This window comes from Dipodomys merriami, unplaced genomic scaffold (genome assembly GCF_024711535.1).
Source record: "Dipodomys merriami isolate MVZ:Mamm:240054 unplaced genomic scaffold, mDipMer1.0.p SCAF_6, whole genome shotgun sequence".
NCBI lineage: Eukaryota > Metazoa > Chordata > Mammalia > Rodentia > Heteromyidae > Dipodomys > Dipodomys merriami.
The window spans coordinates 10441219-10462107 of record NW_027206179.1 but is presented as its reverse complement, the minus strand read 5'-3'; the positions used below and the strand labels follow the sequence as shown (position 1 = coordinate 10462107).

General features: G+C 57.5%; 3 protein-coding genes across 5 annotated transcripts; all 3 read right to left on the bottom strand.

Moving 5' to 3' along the window:
- Positions 1-1767: 1767 nt before the first annotated feature.
- Smim24 (small integral membrane protein 24) lies at positions 1768-4085 on the bottom strand. 2 transcript variants are annotated; one of them, XM_070001895.1, is made up of 4 exons: positions 3960-4078; positions 3468-3579; positions 3113-3172; positions 1768-1994 (listed from the first exon to the last, which is right to left on the bottom strand). In XM_070001895.1, exons 1-4 carry the CDS (start codon positions 4024-4026, stop codon positions 1868-1870), a joined length of 366 nt encoding a protein of 121 aa, XP_069857996.1. In that variant the 5' UTR covers positions 4027-4078; the 3' UTR covers positions 1768-1867. The 2 variants fall into 2 exon arrangements, with proteins under 2 accessions (XP_069857996.1, XP_069857997.1); XM_070001896.1 differs by lacking the exon at positions 3113-3172 and having other exon boundaries at positions 3960-4085.
- Positions 4086-5801: 1716 nt separating this feature from the next.
- Positions 5802-6588, bottom strand: Smim44 (small integral membrane protein 44). Its single transcript, XM_070001894.1, has 2 exons — positions 6331-6588; positions 5802-6196 (listed from the first exon to the last, which is right to left on the bottom strand). Exons 1-2 carry the CDS (start codon positions 6521-6523, stop codon positions 5958-5960), a joined length of 432 nt encoding a protein of 143 aa, XP_069857995.1. The 5' UTR covers positions 6524-6588; the 3' UTR covers positions 5802-5957.
- A 1783-nt stretch (positions 6589-8371) lies between these two features.
- Dohh (deoxyhypusine hydroxylase) lies at positions 8372-16517 on the bottom strand. Of its 2 annotated transcripts, XM_070001893.1 has the most exons (6): positions 16375-16517; positions 13722-13782; positions 12771-13102; positions 11487-11563; positions 9100-9340; positions 8372-8823 (listed from the first exon to the last, which is right to left on the bottom strand). In XM_070001893.1, exons 3-6 carry the CDS (start codon positions 13042-13044, stop codon positions 8507-8509), a joined length of 909 nt encoding a protein of 302 aa, XP_069857994.1. In that variant the 5' UTR covers positions 13045-13102; positions 13722-13782; positions 16375-16517; the 3' UTR covers positions 8372-8506. The 2 variants fall into 2 exon arrangements, with proteins under 2 accessions (XP_069857994.1, XP_069857993.1); XM_070001892.1 differs by lacking the exon at positions 13722-13782.
- Between the last annotated feature and the right edge of the window lie 4372 nt (positions 16518-20889).

The window sequence follows — 20889 nt, the reverse complement described above, 5'->3', positions numbered from 1 at the left end:
TCAGTGACAGAAGGGGCGGCCAGCAAGACCCCCAGACCGGTCAGCAGAGAATTCATGGCAGATCGGTGCGAACAGAGTCGGGGCCAGGCAGCAGCCAGGCTGGAAGGTTGGGGTCCACTTCTCTGGCCGCACCCCCTCCTGCCAAAGCCTCACAGCGCTGGGCCTGCGCCTTCGGAGGCCGGAGGAGCTGAGGAAGGGAATGGAGGCCCCATCCAGACAGGCTTGGGTCTCAGGTCCAGGGAGGACGTTGGGCTGCCCAGGCTGGGTATGGTGGGGCTCCGGGAAGTGGAAGGTGAGCTTCCCTTCCCCGGGGTCCTGGCCTCCCAAGAGACCCAGCCATGGCTCCTCCTTCAATGTTGACCACAGTCTTGTTCCTGGGGGTCAGAACTCTGGTCTCCACATCCTTGAAGAGGAGGGACCGATCTGAGGCTCAGAGAGGGCGAACCACCTTCCCAGCACCACACAGCATCCCACAAAAAAGTTCTTGAGCCAGGCGCTGGTGGCTCCCACCAATAATGCTAGCTACTCAGGAGGCTGAGATCTGAGAATCAGGGTTCAAAGCCAGCTGGGGCAGGAAAGTCCATGAGACTCATCTTCAATAAACCAGCCAAAAGCCAGAAGTGGAGCTGTGACTCAAGTGATAGAGCAACAGTCGTGAGTGAAAAAGCTCAGGGACAGAACCAAAGAGGTGGGGGTGGGGAGGAGGCGGAGGGGAGAAGGGGAGAAGGAGAGAGGGGGGAAGGGAGAAAGGGGGAGGGGGAGGAAGGGAGAGAGAATTGATTTCTCAGCCAAAGCCAGGAAAGAATGCACCTTCCCAGCGACCATAGGAGGTGACCTCCAAACGGCACAGGCGTGACCCTGAAATGCTCCCCTATCCCAATCCCAGTCCTGCCTTGGGGCGCCCCACTGTCCAGCCCCCCCCCATGGAGAGTTACTTGGCGTTTCCTCCGCCCCCTGGTGGACGATGTCGGAACTGCACCCAGGCCGGCTATGACTAATAAGCCATTGGGGAACCTGTACCCCAACCCACGCCCCAGGGCAAAGGTTAGGGCGCGGAAGCGTGAGAAATAGGGAACAGAAGCCTGACAGGAGAAAGTCGCCTATCTTGGGACGCGGGGTTCACGTGTCCCCCAGCAATGGGGGGGGGGACGCTGAGGGCCCCAGGATTTCCCGGGAGACCGGGATCAAAGTTCAAGACTCACTCGGGGAACACAATCAAGATCACAGCCGAGTGTTATCACCAGGGCTGCGGAAGCCTCCGTCACCCCCCCCCCCAGCCCAGCGCTTTGTCGGCCGTGGGGTTTGAACTCGGGGCCTGGGCGCTGTCCCTCAGCTCTTCAGCTCGAGGCTGGCGCTCTACCTCTTGAGCCACAGCGCCACTTCCGGTTCCTGGTGGGTCATTGGAGATGAGAGTCTCACGGACTTTCCTGCCCAGGCTGGCTTTGAACTGTGATCCTCTAGATCTCAGCCTCCTGAGTAGCTAGGATGACAGGCGTGAGCCACAAGCTCACTAGCTATTCTTTTTGAGGGGCTTTGGTACTCAGGGTGCCCAGAGAAGGCCGGCTCTGGCCAATGGAAACCAGGCTGTGTGTGTGTGTGTGGGGGGAATGAGACATCTGGTAGAAATAAGTGAGGAGTCATCAACTTGCAGGACTGGAAGTTTCCCCTTGGGCAGAGGCACTGAGGATCTGGGTAGAAAAGGCCTCGTGAGCAGGACCGAGGTGGGGAAGGGGGACCCCACACCACCACATGAGTCCCCCAGAGACCTCTCGTTAGACACTGTATTTAGAAGCCAGGCCCAGGGTGCTGCTTACAGGGCACAGAGGAGGCACGGACGGGCGCCCGCGTGGACAGGCAGCGGGTGTCTTCACAGGACTGTCTTCTTCTCTTTCTCCGTTTCTGGAGGCTCTATCTCCCCCAGCTCCAATGCTAAGTTGCTCTCGCCTTTCTTCTGGGCCTTTTTCTCCTCTCGCTTCTCCTTCTTGTCTTCTTGACTGTAGGGTACAGAGACAGCAGATCTCATAAGAAACAAGCCCTTACACTTGATGGCTGTCCCGGGAGGAGCGCCGCTGTGCTCCCCAGCCCTGCTCATGGCGCCACCTTGCAGGGTGAAGCAGAAGGATCCCTGGCCCATTGCATGGATGGTTGGATGATGGATGGATGGATGGATGTGTGTGTGTGTGTGTGTGTGTGTGTGTGTGTGTGTGTGTGTGTAAATGGGTGGATGGGTAGGTGGATGGATGGTGGAGGGATGGGTGGGCGGATGGGTAGATGGATGAATAGATGGTTGATAAATGGTTGGATGGATGGTGGAAGGATGGATGGATGGGTAGGTGGGTGGATGGATGGTGGGTGGAAGGGTAGGTGGATGTGTGGGTGGATGGTGGTAGATGGATGATGGATGGGTGAGTGGGTAGAGAACAGAACGATGGGAGTGAAGGAATTGGCCAGGCTGGGGGAAAGCTCAGGAGAACGGGAGAATCGAGATCCTTTCCTGCCTCCTGAGGATCAGAATCCCGTTCACCAGATGGAGTCAGGTCACAGACAGGGTGAACACTGGGTCTGTACTTCTCCCCTAAAGCCATCGTGCTCAGCTGAGCCCCTCAGTCAGCCTGGCCTGGCCAGCTGCCCCAAGCCTCGGCTCATTGGACTCTGCCCCCTCCCAGTCCCCAGCCCCCTCTCCAAACTGTCATGACCAGAAGAAGCGAGAGCTCCTGAAGAGACCCACGCCTGGAGGTCCCACTGCACCCATGCCACAGACTTGTCCACACCAATTCTGTGTCTGCAGCATACCAGGCCCTGAGCTGTGTATGACAGACAAGGTCAAAGGTAAGTTCCTGCCCTCCAGGAGCTGCTGTCTATGCCATGATTCGTGGTGATTTGGTGAGGGGCAGACAAGAGGTAGGACCAGGGCACATGGAAGGAAGGTTGCTGGTCATTAGGAGCCTCTTAGAGGTCAAACTCCTGAGCAGGGAGTGAAGGGAAACGAGTTCTCTTGAGAGGGAAGAGTATGTGCAAAGGTCCAGGGGCAGGAATTTGCTGAGGTATAGAAGGGAGGACAGTCATCTGTGCACACCTGTCCCCCACCCCAGGGGTGAACCCCCGACAGTACCTCAGATCTGGGTTCTGCCTGGATTCTGCTCTCATAACTTGCTCCTCTTCATCCCCAGCTCTGCAGAGATGGAGACCAGGGTGTGAGTCTGGGGGAGGAGCTGGAGGTGGGCATAGCGTCTGCCTTGGTTTCCCAGCAAGCCCAGGAGGGCGTGGGCTCCCTGGCTGCCTGGGCAGGGACAGGCAGAGTCGGGGTTGGGTCCAAGGAGGAGCAGGTAAATGGGGTGAGCCAGAGACTGAAGGGAGAACGGAGTGGGTATGATGAGAGGCAAGGGCAGCATTTGGACAGAGCCGCCACCGGGGGCGGGGGAGGGGGAGGCTTTAGGCACAGGGGTGGGGTCTGGGGGGGTCCCCACCTGGTTTTGGAGCACCAGAAGCGGTTGGCCAGCATGAGCACGAAGACGATGAACAGGAACCCCACCACGGCAGCCAGCCCAGTGAGCCATGGCTTCAAGCGTCGCTCTGTGGCTGTGGGGAAAGGGGGAGTGGGGAGGGGGTTCAGAGACTGAAGAGGACAGGGGCGGTGGTGGGGCAGAGGGGGAGCAGGGCCCTGGGGTGCTCAGGAGGGGGGGCCTGGTGGGGTGGGGTTTTTAGAGAAGGAGGGGGCTAGGGCTCAGGGCTGGGGGGAATCTCGGAAAGCAGCGGGGTGGTGGTGAGGAAGGGGCTCAGGGGGCTCCAGGAGGGGGCATGTAGAGGAGACAGGGATTGTGAGTCGGGGAGAAGGGAGGAGGCCTGGGAGGGGGGAGCGGGCGACCTGGGCGGGAGGCTGTGTGAAGGCCTCAGTTTCCCCTCACGGGAAATGAGATGGACAGTTCAAGGCCGACCGTACCCCTTGACCCGAGGCCTACCCTGCTGGGCGTCGGCAGGCGACAGGAGGAGAGTGCCGAGGACGAGGAGTGTCGCCAGGGTGCGCATGGCGTCCAGATCGGCGTCCACCTGCAGAGAGCTGCCCCTGGCCGGGCCTGGACACGGTGGGGGCGGGGCCTGGGCGGGGCCAACTCGGGGCGGGGCCTAGCGAAGGCTGCTCTGGAGGCGGAGGGCGTGGCCTGGGCGTGGCAGGGCCCGAGTGGAAAGGGGCGGGGCGCGGGGTGGCCCGGACACCGCGGGGGCGGGGCCTGGGGAGGTGGGAGGGGCCTCGCGCAGGTCGGCCTGCCTGTATACGGCGGGGGCGGGGCTAGGGGGCGGGGACAGCCACGGGGGTGTGGCCTGGTTGGGGCGGGGCCTCCCTGGTTGCCCCGGACCTTCTGCCCTTGGCCGACCCAGGGTCCTGTGCATGTCGCTCCCCTGGGGAGGGCAGAGTCTATACCTGGTATAACTTTAACTCAGGGTGTCATCTTTCCCTGCACTCCGCCCTGGGGACCAGCAACCTCAAGGCCCAGGAGGTCCCTTCTGCCTGGTCCAGACGGAGATGGACTTAGTGCTCACTCCTCCTCCCCTCCCCCCCAAACCAAAGCACTGGCCCCACGGCCCCTCTGCCCGTGCGTGGGCACGCAGGTGTGATCTGACGCGTACGGCCCCCATAGTCCCCTCTGCGGCCTTGCACGGGGCCTCTGCCGGGCTCAGTGATTTCACACACACTAGCTGTTTCTCTGGGCGCCCCCACCCCCACAGACATCTGGCCAACGCCTGCCTTGCACACTCAGAGTCAGAGGCGGGACAGACCCCCGTGTGCCGCCCGCACCAGCCCGTGTGCACAGAGGCGGGCGGAGGCCAGGAGCCCCACACCGTCTCCACATCCGGATGCCCCACTGCGGCTGAGGAACGGGGTGCCAGGGGCGCCCCGTCTTCCTTCCTGTCCTGCCCTTAACCTTGGTCCTTCACGTTGATCAGATAGGAGCCCTGCCTGGGCAAAGGGGCAAGGCCCCACCCCGGCCCACGGCACAGGCCCGTGACAGAAGGAAGGGCTCAGGTGCTGGCACACCCAGGGGTTCCGGGTTCCAGCCATGGCCACATGCCGCTCAGCAGAATCAGGACAAGCTGCAGGCCTTGATTTAACCCGCCATGCAGCGATCAGCCTTGTTGGGGAATCAGGATTCCAAGACGCACTCCAAAGCTGAGATGGGGGTCAGAGGTCATTTGGAGATTGGGGGAGGGGCACACTGCAGGGTGAGGAAGGGCAAGGCCCATGTGGGAGCCTCTGCCTTCCACAGTAAGCCATCCTGGGCAAGGGCCATGCCCCAAGTGGTAGAACACCGCTTGGCAAACACGCCTGAGGCGCTGAGTTCAAACGTCAGTGCGGCTAAAGGAGAGCATCCTGATGGGCTGCCAGTGACTCGTCCCTGCGGCTCTGAGACCGTTTCAGGATTGGAAAGTCAGTGTTTCCATCTGTTGAATGGAATCCTAAGCAATATGAGGGTGTGTGTGTGTGTTGGTACCGGGTAGGGTTTGAACTCAGCACCTGGTGCTGTCCCTTAGCTTTTTCCGACCAAGGCTAGCGATCTACCACTTGAGCCACAGCTCCACTTCCAGCTTTTTGCTGGCTAATTGGAGATGTTTCCCTAGCCTTTTGTGCCCACACTGGCTTTGAACTGTGATCCGCAGATCTCAGCCTCTGGAGTAGCCAGGATGACAGGCGTGAGCCATGGCACCCAGCTTGGAGAAACTTGACATAGGGTGTCAACTTCGGTGAATATGGTCCAAGTAATTCTTTTAATCTCTTTTTAAAAAGTTTACAGATTGTCACTCATTGGCTTTGGCTCTGTGTGGCGGGGGGCTATGGGGTGTGGGGTGGCGGGAACAGCCGGCCCCTAAGTATCCATTGAAACCTTTGGTCCACTAAGTGAGCCCATCCCCCTGGCAGCACAGGCCTGGCCAGGCACCGGGTCCGGCCCAGCTCCCTGCCCGGCTCAGTGCAGCCTCCAGAATGAGCTTTGTACTTCCGGTTCCTTGAAGGTGATGGAGGGGCGGCGGGGATCCAGGGCAGGGCCTTGCGTTCGGACGCCTTCCCCACCCCCGCCAGCCTCCTCCTCTCCTCGCCAGGCCAGGGCCAGCTGCAGGTCTAGCTCTTCCAGATCCTCACCTGCCAGGCTGGCACGCAGCTCCCGGGGGGCGTCCTCCTGGTCCGGCTTCGGACCAAAGGCCCAATCTGTGCAAGGGCAACTTCTGAGGACCCCCTTCCCCGCCCCCATCCATCCTATCCCCTCCCTAGCTAGGAGGGGACACCCCAACACCCCCAGGGCACCCCAGCCCAAGGCAGATTGGCAGCAGGGAGCGGCTCACCAGCCAGGTCGTGGGCAAGGTCTTTGATGAGGTGGCCAACGATGGCATAAGCCACTACCACCACCAAGAACGTGGCCATCATCAGGTACAGCACGTACCGGGGAAGCTGGATGGCGTCAAGCGGGGGAGGCCGGTACTCCTCATACATCGGTGGCGCCAGGCTCCAACCCTCCGCCTCCTCCTCGTCCGGCATGGCGATCACCGGCAGCAGGAAAGGCCAGAGGTGACCGACACAACGGAAGTATTAAAGGGCTTTGGGCTAAGAGGATTGGTCGGCTCCCCCTAGGCCACCATCTGCCTGGATTAATCTCACTGAAAATCACTTCCGCCCACCAGCCTCCTCCTTCCCTTGGCTGCAGCTATACTAGACTTGACCACAGGACCTTAGCACATGCAAGGTCCCCCCATCTTGAGATTTTCCCATGGCTGCCTCCTTTCATTCATTTTGGTCACCTCCTATTGGTTGAGCATTTACAATGACTGGGCAGTCTCAGAGTCTGTAGGAACACACCACCTGCCTTCGAAGAGCGGAGGCCCCAGTTGAAAAGCCAGGAAACAACCTTGAACAGTGTGGAGTCATGGGGAAAGGCCAATTCCAAGTAGGGAGCTAGCCAGGCACTGAGGGCTCATGCCTGCAATCCCAGATCAGAGGCTGAGAACTGAGGATCAAGGTTCAAAGCCAGCCCGGGCAGGAAAGTCTGTGAGACTCTTATCTCCAATAACCTATCTAGAAAAAGCTGGAAGTGGCACTGTGACCCAAGTGCTAGAGCACTAGCCTTGAGCACCAAGAGGCTCAGGGACAGAGCCCAGATCCTGAATTCAAGATCCAGGAGAAAAAAAAAAGGTAGGAAGAGAGCTAGCTGGGAGTATCAGGAAGAAAAGCACCCAGACAGAGGGCACAGACTGAGCCAAGGCCCTAGGGCAGAATCTAGCCTGGTGAGTTGCAGGGCCGGGAGGAGCCAAGAGGAAGGAGGAGGCAGGGAGGGGATGACTAGGACACAGGACCCTGTAGGTTAACTCAGGGAGGTGCGACCCTTGTCTGTAGGCAGAGGGACTGGATGTGATGTTCACGGGCGCCCTCTGGTGGCCGCAGGGAGGGCTGGGCAAGGTCAGGGCCAAGGAGGAGGGAAATCCAGGTGGGAGAAATTCTAAGAGGAAAATGGGATGCATTCAGTGTGAGCACGTGGAATGGCAGGGTTTCTGTTACTGCTGTGGGCCTCTGGAGGCAGTAGAGCCAGTGGCCAGAAAGACCTGAGTTCAAATCCCAGCAATGACCCCTGGTTTTTTTTTTTTTTTTGCTGGTCCTGGGGCTCTGTCCCTGGGATCATCTTCAGGCTCTCTTGGTGGTTAATTGAAGATCTCACAGATTTTATTGCCTGGGTTGGCTTTGAACCAAGATCCTCAGATCTCAGCCTCCTGCGTAGTTGGGATTACAGGTGTGAACCACCAGTGTGAGCTCTTTCCTTCATTTCCTTCCTGCACAGGGTGTCAGACACCCAGCTGGCCTCGTTCCCCTTGGACCACCACACCAAGCTTTTTTCCTGTCCCGTAACACCTCTAAACCCTGATTTACCAAGAAGTCCTGTTCCCAGGTGTGGGGGGGGAGAGAACAGGATGAAGCATATGCTTTGGGGAACACAGTTCAACCTAAGTGTTGTTGCTGCAATTGCTACTCTGGGAGGGGCTGCAGCAGGAGCACGGGGCAGGTACAGAGGACAGGGATGGAGAGCTGCAAGATGGATCTGTAACTGAGGTCTTGGTCACCCTCCACGGGGTGCTGGAATCCCCGCAGGACTTGCAGGGGGCTGGCATCATCTTGCTCCCCAGGCCGCACCCCCACCCACTCAGGGACAAGCAAGGCAGTGACTATGGGGTACAGATGAGTCCCACAGCCGGTGCTCTTAGCTGTACCACTGAACCCCTTTCTGAGTCTCCAGTGGGAGCTGGCTATCTCCCGTGAAGTTATGGGGAAAGGCAGGGGGTGGAAGGTCACCAGCCCCACGCCCGCGCGTGTGCACGCTCACACACACACAGGCTACTGTCACTTGGCAAAAATAATTTAATGTTGCATTGGGGTGGGTCCTGTGGTCTGCTTTGCCCACAGGGGTGGGCTGAGAGGCTGGCAGACTGTTACCTTGGCCCTTTCCGCCGGGGGCGGGGCCGGGGGCGGGGCCGGCTAGGGCTGCGCGCGCAGGCGCTCCAGGCCGTCGGCGTACTGGAAGGCGGCGGCGTTCTCGTGGTCGTACATGTCCAGCGCCACCTCGCAGCTCTCCCGCACCACGCGCTCGGGGTCGGCCGCGTGGGCCCGCAGCGCGGCCAGGCAGGCGGGGCGGGCGATGGCGCCCAGGGCCTCGGCGCACTCGTGCCGCACCATGGGGCTCTCGGCGCGGCGGGCCAGCGCGGCGGCCAGGCCGGGCACGGCGGCCTCGTGCTGCAGCTGCCCCAGGACGTAGCCCACCTCGTGCCGGAACAGGGCGCTGCCGCAATGCAGGCCTGCGGGGCGGACGGATGGACAGGGCGCGGGGTCAGGGCGGACGGTGGGGCCCCGCCCCTCCCCTGGGCCCCGCCCCCTCACCCTCGGCCAGCGCCAGCCCCGCCCCCTCACCCTCGACCAGCGTCAGCCCCGCCCCCTCGCCGCCCCGGGCCCCGCCCCCTCACCCTCGGCCAGCGCCAGCGCTGCCTCCTCGCCGCCCCGGCCCCGCCCATCCCCTGGGCCCCGCCCCCTCGCCGCCCCGGGCCCCGCCCATCCCCTGGGCCCCGCCCCCTCACCCTCAGCCAGCGCCAGCGCCGCCTCCTCGCCGCCCACGTTGCGCAGCGCGAACATGGCGCGGTAGCGGTCGAAGAGTGGCCGCGCCTCGTCCAGCAGCACCTCGCGCAGGCGCCCCACGTCCCGCTCCTCCGCAGGGGGCGCTGGGTCCACCGAGAGGTAGGGCCCCGCCGGCGCCTGCGCCCCGGGGTGCTGCCGAAGCCACTCCAGCCGCCGCACGGCCAGCTGGCACGTCTCGGCCACCTGCGGGAAGAGGGGCCGGGCAGCACGGGGGAGGGTGGGGGTCATCGAGCGAGGACGCAGACCAGGGGTGGACGCGGCCAGAGAGGGATGGGCAGGGGAGGGCCCCTCGGTGAGCTGCCCCCCCAACCCAGGAGAAGGGGGGGAACAGCCAGGGCAAAGGTCCTGGGGAGGGACCGCAGTGCAGGGGTGGAGAGGCGGGGGGCAGAGGCGGGGGTCAGGGGGGAGAGGCGGGGGGGGCAGGGGGGGAGAGGCGGGGGGCAGAGGCGGGGGTCAGGGGGGAGAGGCGGGGGGGGGCAGGGGGGGAGAGGCGGGGGGCAGGGCAGGGGGGGAGAGGCGGGGGTCAGGGCAGGGGGGAGAGGCGGGGGGCAGGGCAGGGGGGGAGAGGCGGGGGGCAGGGCAGGGGGGGAGAGGCGGGGGTCAGGGCAGGGGGGGAGAGGCGGGGGGCAGGGCAGGGTGGGAGAGGTGGGGGGCAGAGGCGGGGGGCAGGGGTGAGAGGCGGGGGGCAGAGGCGGGGGGCAGGGGGGGAGAGGCGGGGGGCAGGGGGGCAGATGGGCAGGCGGCAGGGGTGGAGGGGAGGTCAGCGGGGGAGGGGGGGCAGTGGGCAGCGGGGGCCGCAGCGGGCAGCGGAGGGAGGGGAGGAGGGGGAGAGGGTCTGGGGGTGGCAGGGGTACTCAGTGTAAGGTCTGCCCCGCCTCGCAGGCCCTGGGCAGACACCTCCCTACCTCTGGGCTAAGTTTCCACCCAGTATCTGTTCCTTGGGTAACTGGCACACCTGGAAGCAGTCACCTTCCCCTCCTGCTAGGTCACATCCGGGCCGCCCCTGGTCACATGCCCTCTGACTGTAGGAGGCTCCCAGGCCCCGAGGTCACGTGGGGATCGTGTGGCCACACCTCTTCCCATCCCTGGCCTAGTCCTGGGGGGTCATGGGGGGGGTCCCCCCTTGGCCATACTTCTCCACCGAACACCAGTGGGGGCAGCAGTTCGTAAATAAACTTCTTTTCCTGCCTGAATACGTTGTGGCGTTGTTCTCTTCATCGGCTACCTAATGAAACCTACCTACTTAGTAAACCTTACACTTAGGATTTTGTCCTCCAGCCCAAAGAGAGGCCCTAAGTACTTAAGCATGGCCCGTGCCTTCCCACCTGCCTGTGGTTGCTAGGAGAGACTGACAGGAACAAGAAGCGGACAGGAAAGGCAGAGGATAAGTGAACACAAAGATGCATGCACGCATATGCACGCGTGCGCGCGCACACACACACAAGCCCGCAGCACCCTGACTCATAAGGGCCAAAAACGTAGAAACAACTCAAAAATGCCCACAAATGGATACACAGCCTGGTCAGCCACACAATGGAGTATTTCTCAGCCATGAACAAGTCTTGGCTGTGACCCAAGTTCCAACATGGAGGGACCCTGAGCCACTGTGCTAAGTGAGGGAAGCAGCTGCCAAAGGCGCGCGTGTGTGTGTGTGTGTGTGTGTGGTATGTGTGTGTGTGGTGTGTGTGTGTGTGGGTATGTGTGTGTGTGGTGTGTGTGTGTGTGTGGTGTGTGTGGTATATGTGTGTGTGTGTGGTGTGTGTGTGGTGTGTGTGTGGTTGTGTGTGGTGTGTGTGGGGGGGGGGTATATGTGTGTGTGTGGGGGTATATGTGTGTGTGGTGTGTGTGTGTGGTGTGTGTGTGGTATGTGTGTGTGGTGTGTGTGTGTGTGGTGTGTGTGTGTGTGTGTGTGTGTGTCTCCATCGTCAGGAAACATCCAGGACGGGTGGGTCCAGAGACAGGAAGTAGAGGGAGAACTGAAATAACTGCTCATGGGGGTAGGGATTCTTTCTGAGGTGAGGAGAACGTTCTGGAATTAAATGGTACGGCTAGTTGCACAGGCCTACAGCTATTTCAACATGCTGAAAGGTACAGGGAAGCTTGAAGAAATCCAGGGGCGGAGGTGAGGTGGTGGGGTGGGAGATGGGAGGGGGGGCTGGCTCCCAGGGCCCCCTAAGGCCAGCAGATCTTGTTGAAATCTTGCTGGCTGGTTGCTCACCATGGAGTGCCCTTGGCCAAGGGGTTGCCCTGGCAACCAGAGATGGTTCTAAAGCTGGACAAGGTCGGCCTGGGGAAGGGCAGGGAGGAGGTGGGGCCAGGGCCTCCTTACCTCAACCACAGGGTCCGTGGAATATTGCTTCAAGAGTTCCAAGACTTCGGGGTTCCCGATGGCCCCTAGAGCCTCCCCTGAGAACAAGCCGGAGCACCCTGGTTGGTTAGTGAGTCAGGAAATAGAACCTCTTTGGGGCTGTCAATCAACTGTCACCCCTCCCAGCAACTCTGCCTGTTCAGGTAGCACACACTCAAGTTTTTCTTTTTTGGGGGGGTAGTGGGGTTTGAACCCAGAGCTTTTGCACTTGCTAGTGACTGGCATGATGCTGCTGAGCCATGGTTTCAGCCCTGTTTCTCACTGGTTATATTTAGGATAGGGTCTTGATTCCTACCCAAGCCAGGGCCTCAGCCATGACCTGCTTACTCGCAGGTTTGCATGCTTCCCTCCTAGGAGAGATGGAGTCTCTCGGACTTTTCCATGCGGGCCGGCCTGACACGGCGAGCCTCCTAATTTTAGCCTCCCATTACTCTGCAATAGATGCATGCTCTATTGCTTGCAGCTATGGGTCGAGAAGAGAGTCTCATCAACTTTTCTGACTGCACTGGCCTAGAACTACCTAATCCTACCATTCTCAACCTCCTGAGTAGCTGGGATTACAGACATGTGCCACTAGAGCCCAGCTCCGCTCGTATCTGTCAGCAGTGAACATTGGTTTATGTCAGGGATGCGGAAGGCTGACTGTCGGCAATCTCTGTGGCCACCATCTACTGATGGAAATGTGAACAGCGTTTTTTACAAATTTTCTTTTTTCTGTTGTGCTGGGGTTTGAACTCAGGGCCGTGCACTTGATCAGCTTGCTTGTTGTGACTGCTGCTTTTCCACTTGAACCATGCATCTAGCTCAGTTTTGGGCTAGTTAGTTGGAGATGGCGTCTCGGACTTTTCTAGCCAGGCTGGCCTCAAACCATAATCCTCCAGATCTCAGCCTCCTGAGTGTCTTGGATTACAGGTATGGGCTATCAGAGCCCAGATGAAACAGCGAATTTTAAAGAAAAAAAACACCCCAAAACCCACCCAGATGTGGCACAGATCTGTGGTCCATAACACTTGGGAAGTGGCAGCAGAAGGGTCACAAGTTCCAGGCCAACTAGGGCCCCACAAAGAGGCACAACTCTACACAAAATGGGAGCATCAGGAGTCCCTGATGTGCAATCTCTGTGGTTACACAAAGTTTTGGTGGCAAACAGCCACACCACTCGCTGACAGGTGGCTGGGAGTTGCGGTTAACAAAGCTGGGACGCCCCTCTCCCAGGCTGTCCCCGGGAGAGCCTGTGACCCTCACCGGCCTCGTGGCGCACCATGGGCTCCTGGCGGGTGTCTCGCAGCACGTCCACCAGCACGGGGATGGCGCGGGTGTCCTGCATCTGGCCCAGGCAGTAGGCCAGCTCGTGCTTGAGCAGGGCAGACTCGTCCTTGAAGGCGCGGCTGATCCAGGCGATGGCACTCGGGCCCCGGAGCCCCCGCAGCGTGAAGAGCGCCCGGAAGCGGGCCTGCAGGGGCTGCAAGGGGTCCACCAGCCTCTGGCCGATCGAATCCACCTCCTGCTCGGTCACCATGGCACCTGCCTCCGCCCACAGGCTCTCTCCGGCCTGGTTCTTATCTGGTGGCAAGAATCTAGAGCAGAAAAATGAAAGCCTGGATTAGAGGCAAGCTCAGCAGGCGAAGAGCCCAGCCCTACCTGCTGGCTTGCGGTGCAACTTCCCTAAAGTCAAGTCCATTTTCTGGGCCTCAGTCTCTATAGCAGCTCTTTCTCTGTGCATCAGTGATGGCTTCTACTGGACTGCTCACCTTCAGCTGCCCCGGGGATTGATTGAGCAGAACAGCGGAGGCCATTGCTGACATACAGGGGAAAACTAGCAGAAGCTAAGGCCCCAGGACATTTGCACATGCTACCTTCCCTGGGTCTCAACCATTACCTCCTCCAAGAAGCCTCCCCTATCATAGTCTGCATTATCACCTTCTGCCTCTAAGTTGTATTGCATATTTACTGAATTAGTACTTATGGCTAGTCTTAACCCTGGCTAGAATAAAACCCTGAAGGCAAGGACTGTATCTTGGTCCCTGCTGTATTCCCGGCACTCAGCACAAGATTGTGCACACAGTAGGTCCACAATAAAAACAAGAACCCTAACAATGCTGGGCATCAGTGGTAACCCTAGTCAGGAGGCTGAGATCAGAAAACTGCAGCTCAAAACCAGCCCAGGCAAGAAAAAAAAGTCAGTGAGACTCTTACCTCCAATTAATCAGCAACAAGCCAGGAAGTAGAGGTGTGGTTCAACTGGTAGAGCACCAGCCTTGAGAAATTTAAAAAAAAAAAACAACACTAAAGGAAAACACCCTAACAACCATAGCAGCTAGCATTTCCATAGCTCTTACTACACACATCAGGTCTCTTAAAGCTTACCATGGCCCTGAGACACACGTGCTTGGACTATGTAGCAAAAGCAAAGGCATATTTAGGACCAACCTGCACATAGCAATCCAAACAGCCCAGCTCTTGACAAGTTTTAGGGTTTTTTCCTTTTTTAATCTCCTTATTTAAGACAGGGTCTTATTCTGAGTGCTCCTGAATGCTGAGATTATAAATAGATGCTACCACACCCGCCTCAAAGATGATGCGTGTGTCTCCAACTTCTTGACAAATAGAGGAACTCGCAGGTTCTTCACAGTCATAACTAGCAGGCTGTAGCATGCCTGAGGCCCTCTCTAATGGCGTCAGTAGGGTTAATGAGGGATGCAAGGGACGGATGGCTGCTTTGGCACAGTGACCATCAATTAAAGGAGTGCTACACCTTAGAAAAGAGCTCATCAGAGCCTACAGGCATGTGTGAGATGGAAGGGCTAACCCAGCAGGAAGGTCCGACCTCCTAGTTCTATCCAAAGCTCTGTCTCTAAGGGCAGATGGGAACCTGTATTTCCTGCTCTTGAGCGTCCCTCAAAACAGGTCAGAAAGGCTCCGGCTGGCTTCTCATCCCAGAAATCTTTTTTTGTTGTTGGTGGTGGTTGTAGGGCTTGAACTCTGGGCCTGGGCCCTGTCCTTCAGCTCTTCAGCTTAAGGCTAGCGCTCTACCACTTGAGCCACAGTGCCAATTCCAGTTTTCTGAGTGGTTTATTGGAGGATCAGAGTCTCACAGACTTTCCTGCCTGGGCTGGCTTTGAACCTCGATCCTCAAGATCTCAGCCTCCTGAGTAGCTAGGATTACAGGCTTGAGCAACCAGCGCCTGGCCCCTAGAGTACCAAACTCCCCAAAAGAAGAGAATAATCTATGGCTAGGACTGTCCCTAGGTACAGAACACTGAGAAGGGTGAAGAGGTTGTGGGGGGTTCTTGAGTAAACCTTGAGCTGGGGTAAAAATGTCTTTAAGTTGAAAGTCACCTGTAATCCCAGTACTAAGAAGTCCTAGGAATAAAGACTTTTTGAGTTCAAGGCCAGCCAATGAGACATCCCTCTCTCTGCTCAGCTCATCCAGCTACCTGTTGCTCTGAAATTCACACTTCACATCCGTTTGGGATGGGCAGTGGCGGAAGGGTGAGGACCTGGGGCTCAGTAAATCAGCCCCGACCAACTGAGAAGGGGGGAGGTTGCTTGCCCTGTTAAGGTCTAGCATGCAGACACAGGTCGGGTGATGATGGTTCACACCTATAATCCTTGTTACTCAGGAGGCTGAGATCTGAGGATCGAGATTCAAAGCCAGCCCGGGTGAGGAAAGTCCATGAGACCCTTATCTCCAATGAACCACTGAAAACACCAGCAGTGGGGCTCTGTGGCTCAAAGGGGTAGAGGGGCTAAGCCTTGAGCCCTCAAAGAGCTCAAGGGACAGCGCCTTGGCCCCGAGTTCAAGCCCCACGACCGACCAAACTAGAATAAAACGCAAACCGGATGAATCAACCCGGAAGAAGGGGACCCTTGGCCACTGGGGACCCCGTCGCCTTCTAGAGTCTCGTCACTAGACTTCAACCTGCCCAGAAAAGGGGCTCCCCGAAACGGATCCCTCGGGGGAGGGGGGAAACTCAGGATCCCTGGGGGAGGGGGGAAATTCTCAGGATCCCTGGGGGAGGGGGGAACTCAGGATCCCTGGGGGAGGGGGAAACTCTCAGGATCCCTGGGGGAGGGGGAGACTCTCAGGATCCCTGGGGGAGGGGGAGACTCTCAGGATCCCTGGGGGAGGGGGGAAACTCTCAGGATCCCTGGGGGAGGGGGGAAACTCTCAGGATCCCTGGGGGAGGGGGAAACTCTCAGGATCCCTGGGGGAGGGGGAGACTCTCAGGATCCCTGGGGGAGGGGGGAGACTCTCAGGATCCCTGGGGGAGGGGGAGACTCTCAGGATCCCCGGGGGAGGGGGAGACTCTCAGGATCCCCGGGGGAGGGGGAAAACTCTCAGGGTCCCCGGGGGAGGGGGAAAACTCTCAGGATCCCCGGGGGAGGGGGAAAACTCTCAGGATCCCCGGGGGAGGGGGAAACTCTCAGGATCCCCGGGGGAGGGGGGAAACTCTCAGGATCCCCGGGGGAGGGGGGAAACTCTCAGGATCCCCGGGGGAGGGGGAGACTCTCAGGATCCCCGGGGGAGGGGGGAGACTCTCAGGATCCCCGGGGGAGGGGGAGACTCTCAGGATCCCCGGGGGAGGGGGAGACTCTCAGGATCCCCGGGGGAGGGGGAGACTCTCAGGATCCCCGGGGGAGGGGGAGACTCTCAGGATCCCCGGGGGAGGGGGAGACTCTCAGGATCCCTGGGGGAGGGGGAGACTCTCAGGATCCCCGGGGGAGGGGGGTCCCCAGAACCACACCGCCGCCCCCCCAGCGCAGGACGTGGGCACCTCGGAGCCCCTCTCACGTGACCTCTCGCTGCTGGGCCCCTCCCCGACGTCCCCTGCCCCCCAGGGCTCACCAGCGAAGGATCGGCGGAGCAGCCGCGGAGAAGGCCCGCCGCTAGACCCCGGTCCACACGGGCCCCGGAGAAGCAGGGTGGCGGGCTTCACCGGCCCGGACGCTCGCGGCGCGCTCTGGGGGCCGCCATCTTGTCGCCCACGTGACCGGGCAGGGCGCCGCCGACGCCGCCACGGGGTGGAGGGGGGGCGGTGAAAGGCTCCGTGGGCGAAGGAAGCCCCCGAAGTCGCAGGCCGCACGGGGGACACGAGAAGAACGCCCCGCGGTATCAGAAGAGCAGTACACCCCCTGAGAGAAGGGTCGCTTCCGCCCTTCCTCCGGAAGGAGAAGCAGAGCCACTCCGGTTCCCCCCCCAGGTACAAGTGCAAATGGTTTGTGCCCATTCCGTGAGGAGCCCGGATGCGAGCGGGGGAAGGCTGGGAGCGCAGGGCTGGAGCGCCTCATAACGGAGCATGCGCAGCGCGTCCGGGGCGTGGCCGGGCTCGAGGGGCGTGGCCAATGGCCTGGGCGAAGACCCGGGGAGGGTGATTTTAAAAAGGAAAATGAGAAGTCGTTCTTTCATTCGTTCGTTCGCTTCCTAAGTAATGAATGGGCGCTCAGGACTAGACAGCCGGGTGCTGCTTTTACCTTCGTAAGCCTCTAGTCTCATTCCCTGAGGAAGACAGAAAGTAAATGAAATAAGTAAGCCAAAGTCCTTTGGATGGGAAAGATGATGTGTCAGTACGTAGAGGAGGAGCGGGATGATTTCTTTTTGCTGTTATTTTTTAAGGGACTGGGGTTCACACTCTGGGGTTCACACTCGTGGCTTGGGGGTACCGTTTTTAGTTTTGAGATTGTGACCTTTGAGTAATGACTTGATAGACAAAAATAAAATAATAAAACTAGAAAAGTGTTGGGGAGAGGGACTTTGCTTCGGAGGAAGAGCTATCCAGAACCTTGAAGGAATTGCCTTTTTTTTTCCTTCACAAAATGAATCATCAGGGCTAGGGATATGAGGTCAAACCCCAGGGTAAGATCCGCTCCTGGATGGCAAGCCGACTCCACCCTCCTCGCAGCAAAGTCTCCACCCAGTACCTGCGTTACCTAGGCAACTGGCACACCTGGAAGAGGTCACATCTGCATCCGCTGAGGTCACATCTGAATTTGATGTGGCCACCCCTTTCTCCACCCATACCCTAAATAAGGCCTAGCCCAGGCCCAGAAGCTCTCTTTTTCTAGCTCTTTTTTCTAGCTCTTTTCTAGCTCTTTCCCAGCTCTTTCCCAGGCCTTTCCCCACCTCCAGGTGGAGGGCCAAGATGCCCTGGTGCCAGCCAGAACGATGAACAAACCTACCCCTTACCTGAATACCACGTGCATGGTGCTGTTCTTACTCAGCTACCTATTTTTAAAAACCTAACAGCCAGTATCATCAAAAAATTAAAGTGGGGCGCCAGTGGCTCATACCCCTAATCCTAGCTACTCTGGTTAGAATCTTTTTTTTTTTTTTTGGGGGGGGGGGTCTGGTCGTGAGGCCTGAACTCTGGGCCTGGGTGCTGTCCTTCAGCTCTTCAGCTCAAGGCTAGCACTCTACCACTTGAGCCACAGTGCCACTTCCGGCTTTTTTCTTTCTGATTATGTGGTGCTGAGGAATGGAACCCAGGGCCTCAGGCATGCAAGGCAAGCACCGTACCACTGAGCCACCTTCCCAGCCCTGGTTAGAATCTTTTTGAAAAAATCAGTTTCTGTCTGGGCACCAGGAGCTCACACCTGTAATCCTAGCTACTCAGGAGGCTGAGATCTGAGGATCATGGTTCAAAGCCAGCCTGGGCAGGAAAAGCTGTAGGACTCTTTATCTCCAATTAACCACCAGAAAACTGGAAGTGGCACTGTGGCTCAAAGTGGTAGAGCACTAGCCTTTAGTAAAAGAATTCAGGGGCAGCTCTCTCTCTGTTCCTCTCTGCTCTCTCTCTGCTCTTTTCTAGCTCTCTCTGTTCCTCTCTGCTCTCTCTGCTCTTTTCTAGCTCTTTCCTCTCTTTCCCAGCTCTCTCTCTTTCCCAGGCCTTTGCCAGCTGCGTGGAGTGCCAACCTTGCCTGGTCCCAGCAGGTCTACTGAATAAACCTACCCCTTACCTGAATTTAAAAAAAAAAAAAAAAAAAGAATTCAGGGGTAGCTTCTAGGTCCTGAGTTCATAGCCCTACAAGCCAAAATTAAAAAATTAATTTCTGGTTTAATGCTTCATTCATTCATTCATGCATTCACTCAGAGCCTGTGTACCTTCCACTATCATAGGAACCAAAACACATCCAGCCTCTGGCTTCTCATTTCTTTTTGTTGTTGTTGGTCAACGGGCTTGAACTCTGGGCCTGGGCGCTGTCCCTGAGCCTCTTTGTGCTCAAGGCTAGCGCTCTACCACTTCAGCCACAGTGTCACTTCTGGCTTTTTATAAGTAGTTTATTGGAGAGAAACATCTCTCAGACTTTCCTGCCTAGCTGGCTTTAAACTTTGTTCTTCAGATCTCAGCCTCCTGAGTAACTAGGATTGCAGGCGTGTGAGCCACTAGGGCCCAGACTGATTGACTTTTCTCCTTGTCTTTGCCTCTTTAGGTATTTGAAAGTTAAACCGCAGATAACCAGCTTTGTAGCAATCCTTGGCCAAGTGCCAGAGACTCAGCCATGTTCCTGGCTTTGGGTGATGTTTTCAGTTTTTCTTGTGCGGCCTCTGAAAGTCACAGGGCAGAGTGTCTGGTGGGATCATGCCCCAGGATGCTCTGGGGGAGCAGATAAGCCTAGGGGTGCAGGAAGCAGATACTGGAAGCCACAACCAAACCAAGGCTGGAGAAAGTCTGAGGACTTGGCATGTGGCCAGCTGACCTGTGAGACACTGATAGCCGGAGAGAAATGGTGCCAATGACAGGCACTTGGGTCATGGCTTTTCCGGGGTCCTCTACTTTCAATGAGGCCTCAAAGGCTCCAAGTCTGGAATGGAGGTATGGACAGACACACATCCTAGAAGCTCCAGGAAGCACCCTTTCTGCTTCTTCCAGGAGCTGATGAAGCTAGTGACCTGCATATTCCAATCTCATGACTGATTTAAGTGTTTTGCCTGTACTGGGTTTTGAACTCAGGACCTCATTCTTATTAAGCAGGTGCTCCTCCATTGGAGTCATATCTCCAGCACTTTTTGCTTTAGTTCTTTTTCAGCTAAGGTCTCCCATTTTGCTTAGATCAGCCTGAATGAACTGTGATCCTCCTATTTATACTTGTGACATAGCTGGGATGATAGATGTGTGCTACTACACCTAGCTTTTTTTTTTCTTTTTTTTTTTTTTTGTCGGTCATGGGGCTTGAACTCTGGCCTGGGCGCTGTCCCTCAGCTCTTCAGTTCAAGGCAAGCACTCTACCACTTGAGCTACAGTGCCACTTCTGGTTTTCTGGTGGTTTATTGGAAATAAAAGTTTCATAGACTTTCCTGCCTGGACTGGTTTTGAACTGTGATCCTCAGATCTCAGCCTCCTGAATAGCTAGAATTACAGGTGTGAGCCACCGGCGCCCGGCTATACCTAGCTTCTTGATTAAGATGAGGTCTCTCAAGCTTTTTGCCCAGACTGGCCTCCAACTCAAGTCCTACCAATCTCCATCGCCTTGCCTTAGTAGCTAGAATTACTGGTGTATGCCACAGGTCCCAGTGAGTTTTCTATTTTTTTTTCTTGTTTCTATTTATTGTAGCTTCAAACTGGGTCACATTCTGTGAAGTCCAGACTGATTTAGAACTCTCGATCCTCCTGCTTCAGCTTCTGGAACAGCTGTGGTTACAGGTGTGGCCACTATGCCTAAGAGCAGGTGTTTTTTGTTGCTGTTGTTTGTTTATTAATGTTTTGTTGTTTTAAAGCAGTTGTCCAGATCACATGTGCAATATTGGTTATCTTGGTTTGTAGTAGAGGGCACCCACTATTACATTACAAACATATTTACTGAGTCAGATATCTGGCCTGAGGAGAAGAGAAATCAGATCTAAAAATGGGGTGGCTCATGCTTGTAATCCTAGCTACTCAGGAGGCTGAGATCTGAGGATCACAGTTCAAAGCCAGCCCAGGCAGGAAAGTCTGTGAGATCCTTATCTCCAATAAACCACTAGAAAACCAGAAGTGGAGCTGTAGCTTAAGTGGTAGAGCCCTCACCTTGAGCTGAAATGCTGAGAGATCACACCCAAGGCCAGAAGTCAAGCCCCACCACCGACCAAAAAAAAAAAAAGGGGGGGGGGGTGTGGCCCCACATGGCGGGGCCTTGGGCTCCATTCCCAGTACTGCAAAACAAAACAACAAAACAAAAATCAGAAAGACCTAGCATAGGACTACTTCACAAAGTATTTATTATTCATTTATTTATTGTCAGTCATAGGGCTTGAACTCTGTCCCTGCGCTCTTCAACTCATGGCCTGGGCACCGTTTCTGAGCTTCTTTTGCTCAAGGCTAGCAGTCGATCACTTTGAGCCACAGCTCCACTTCCAGTTTTCTGGAGGTTAACTGGAAATTAAAGT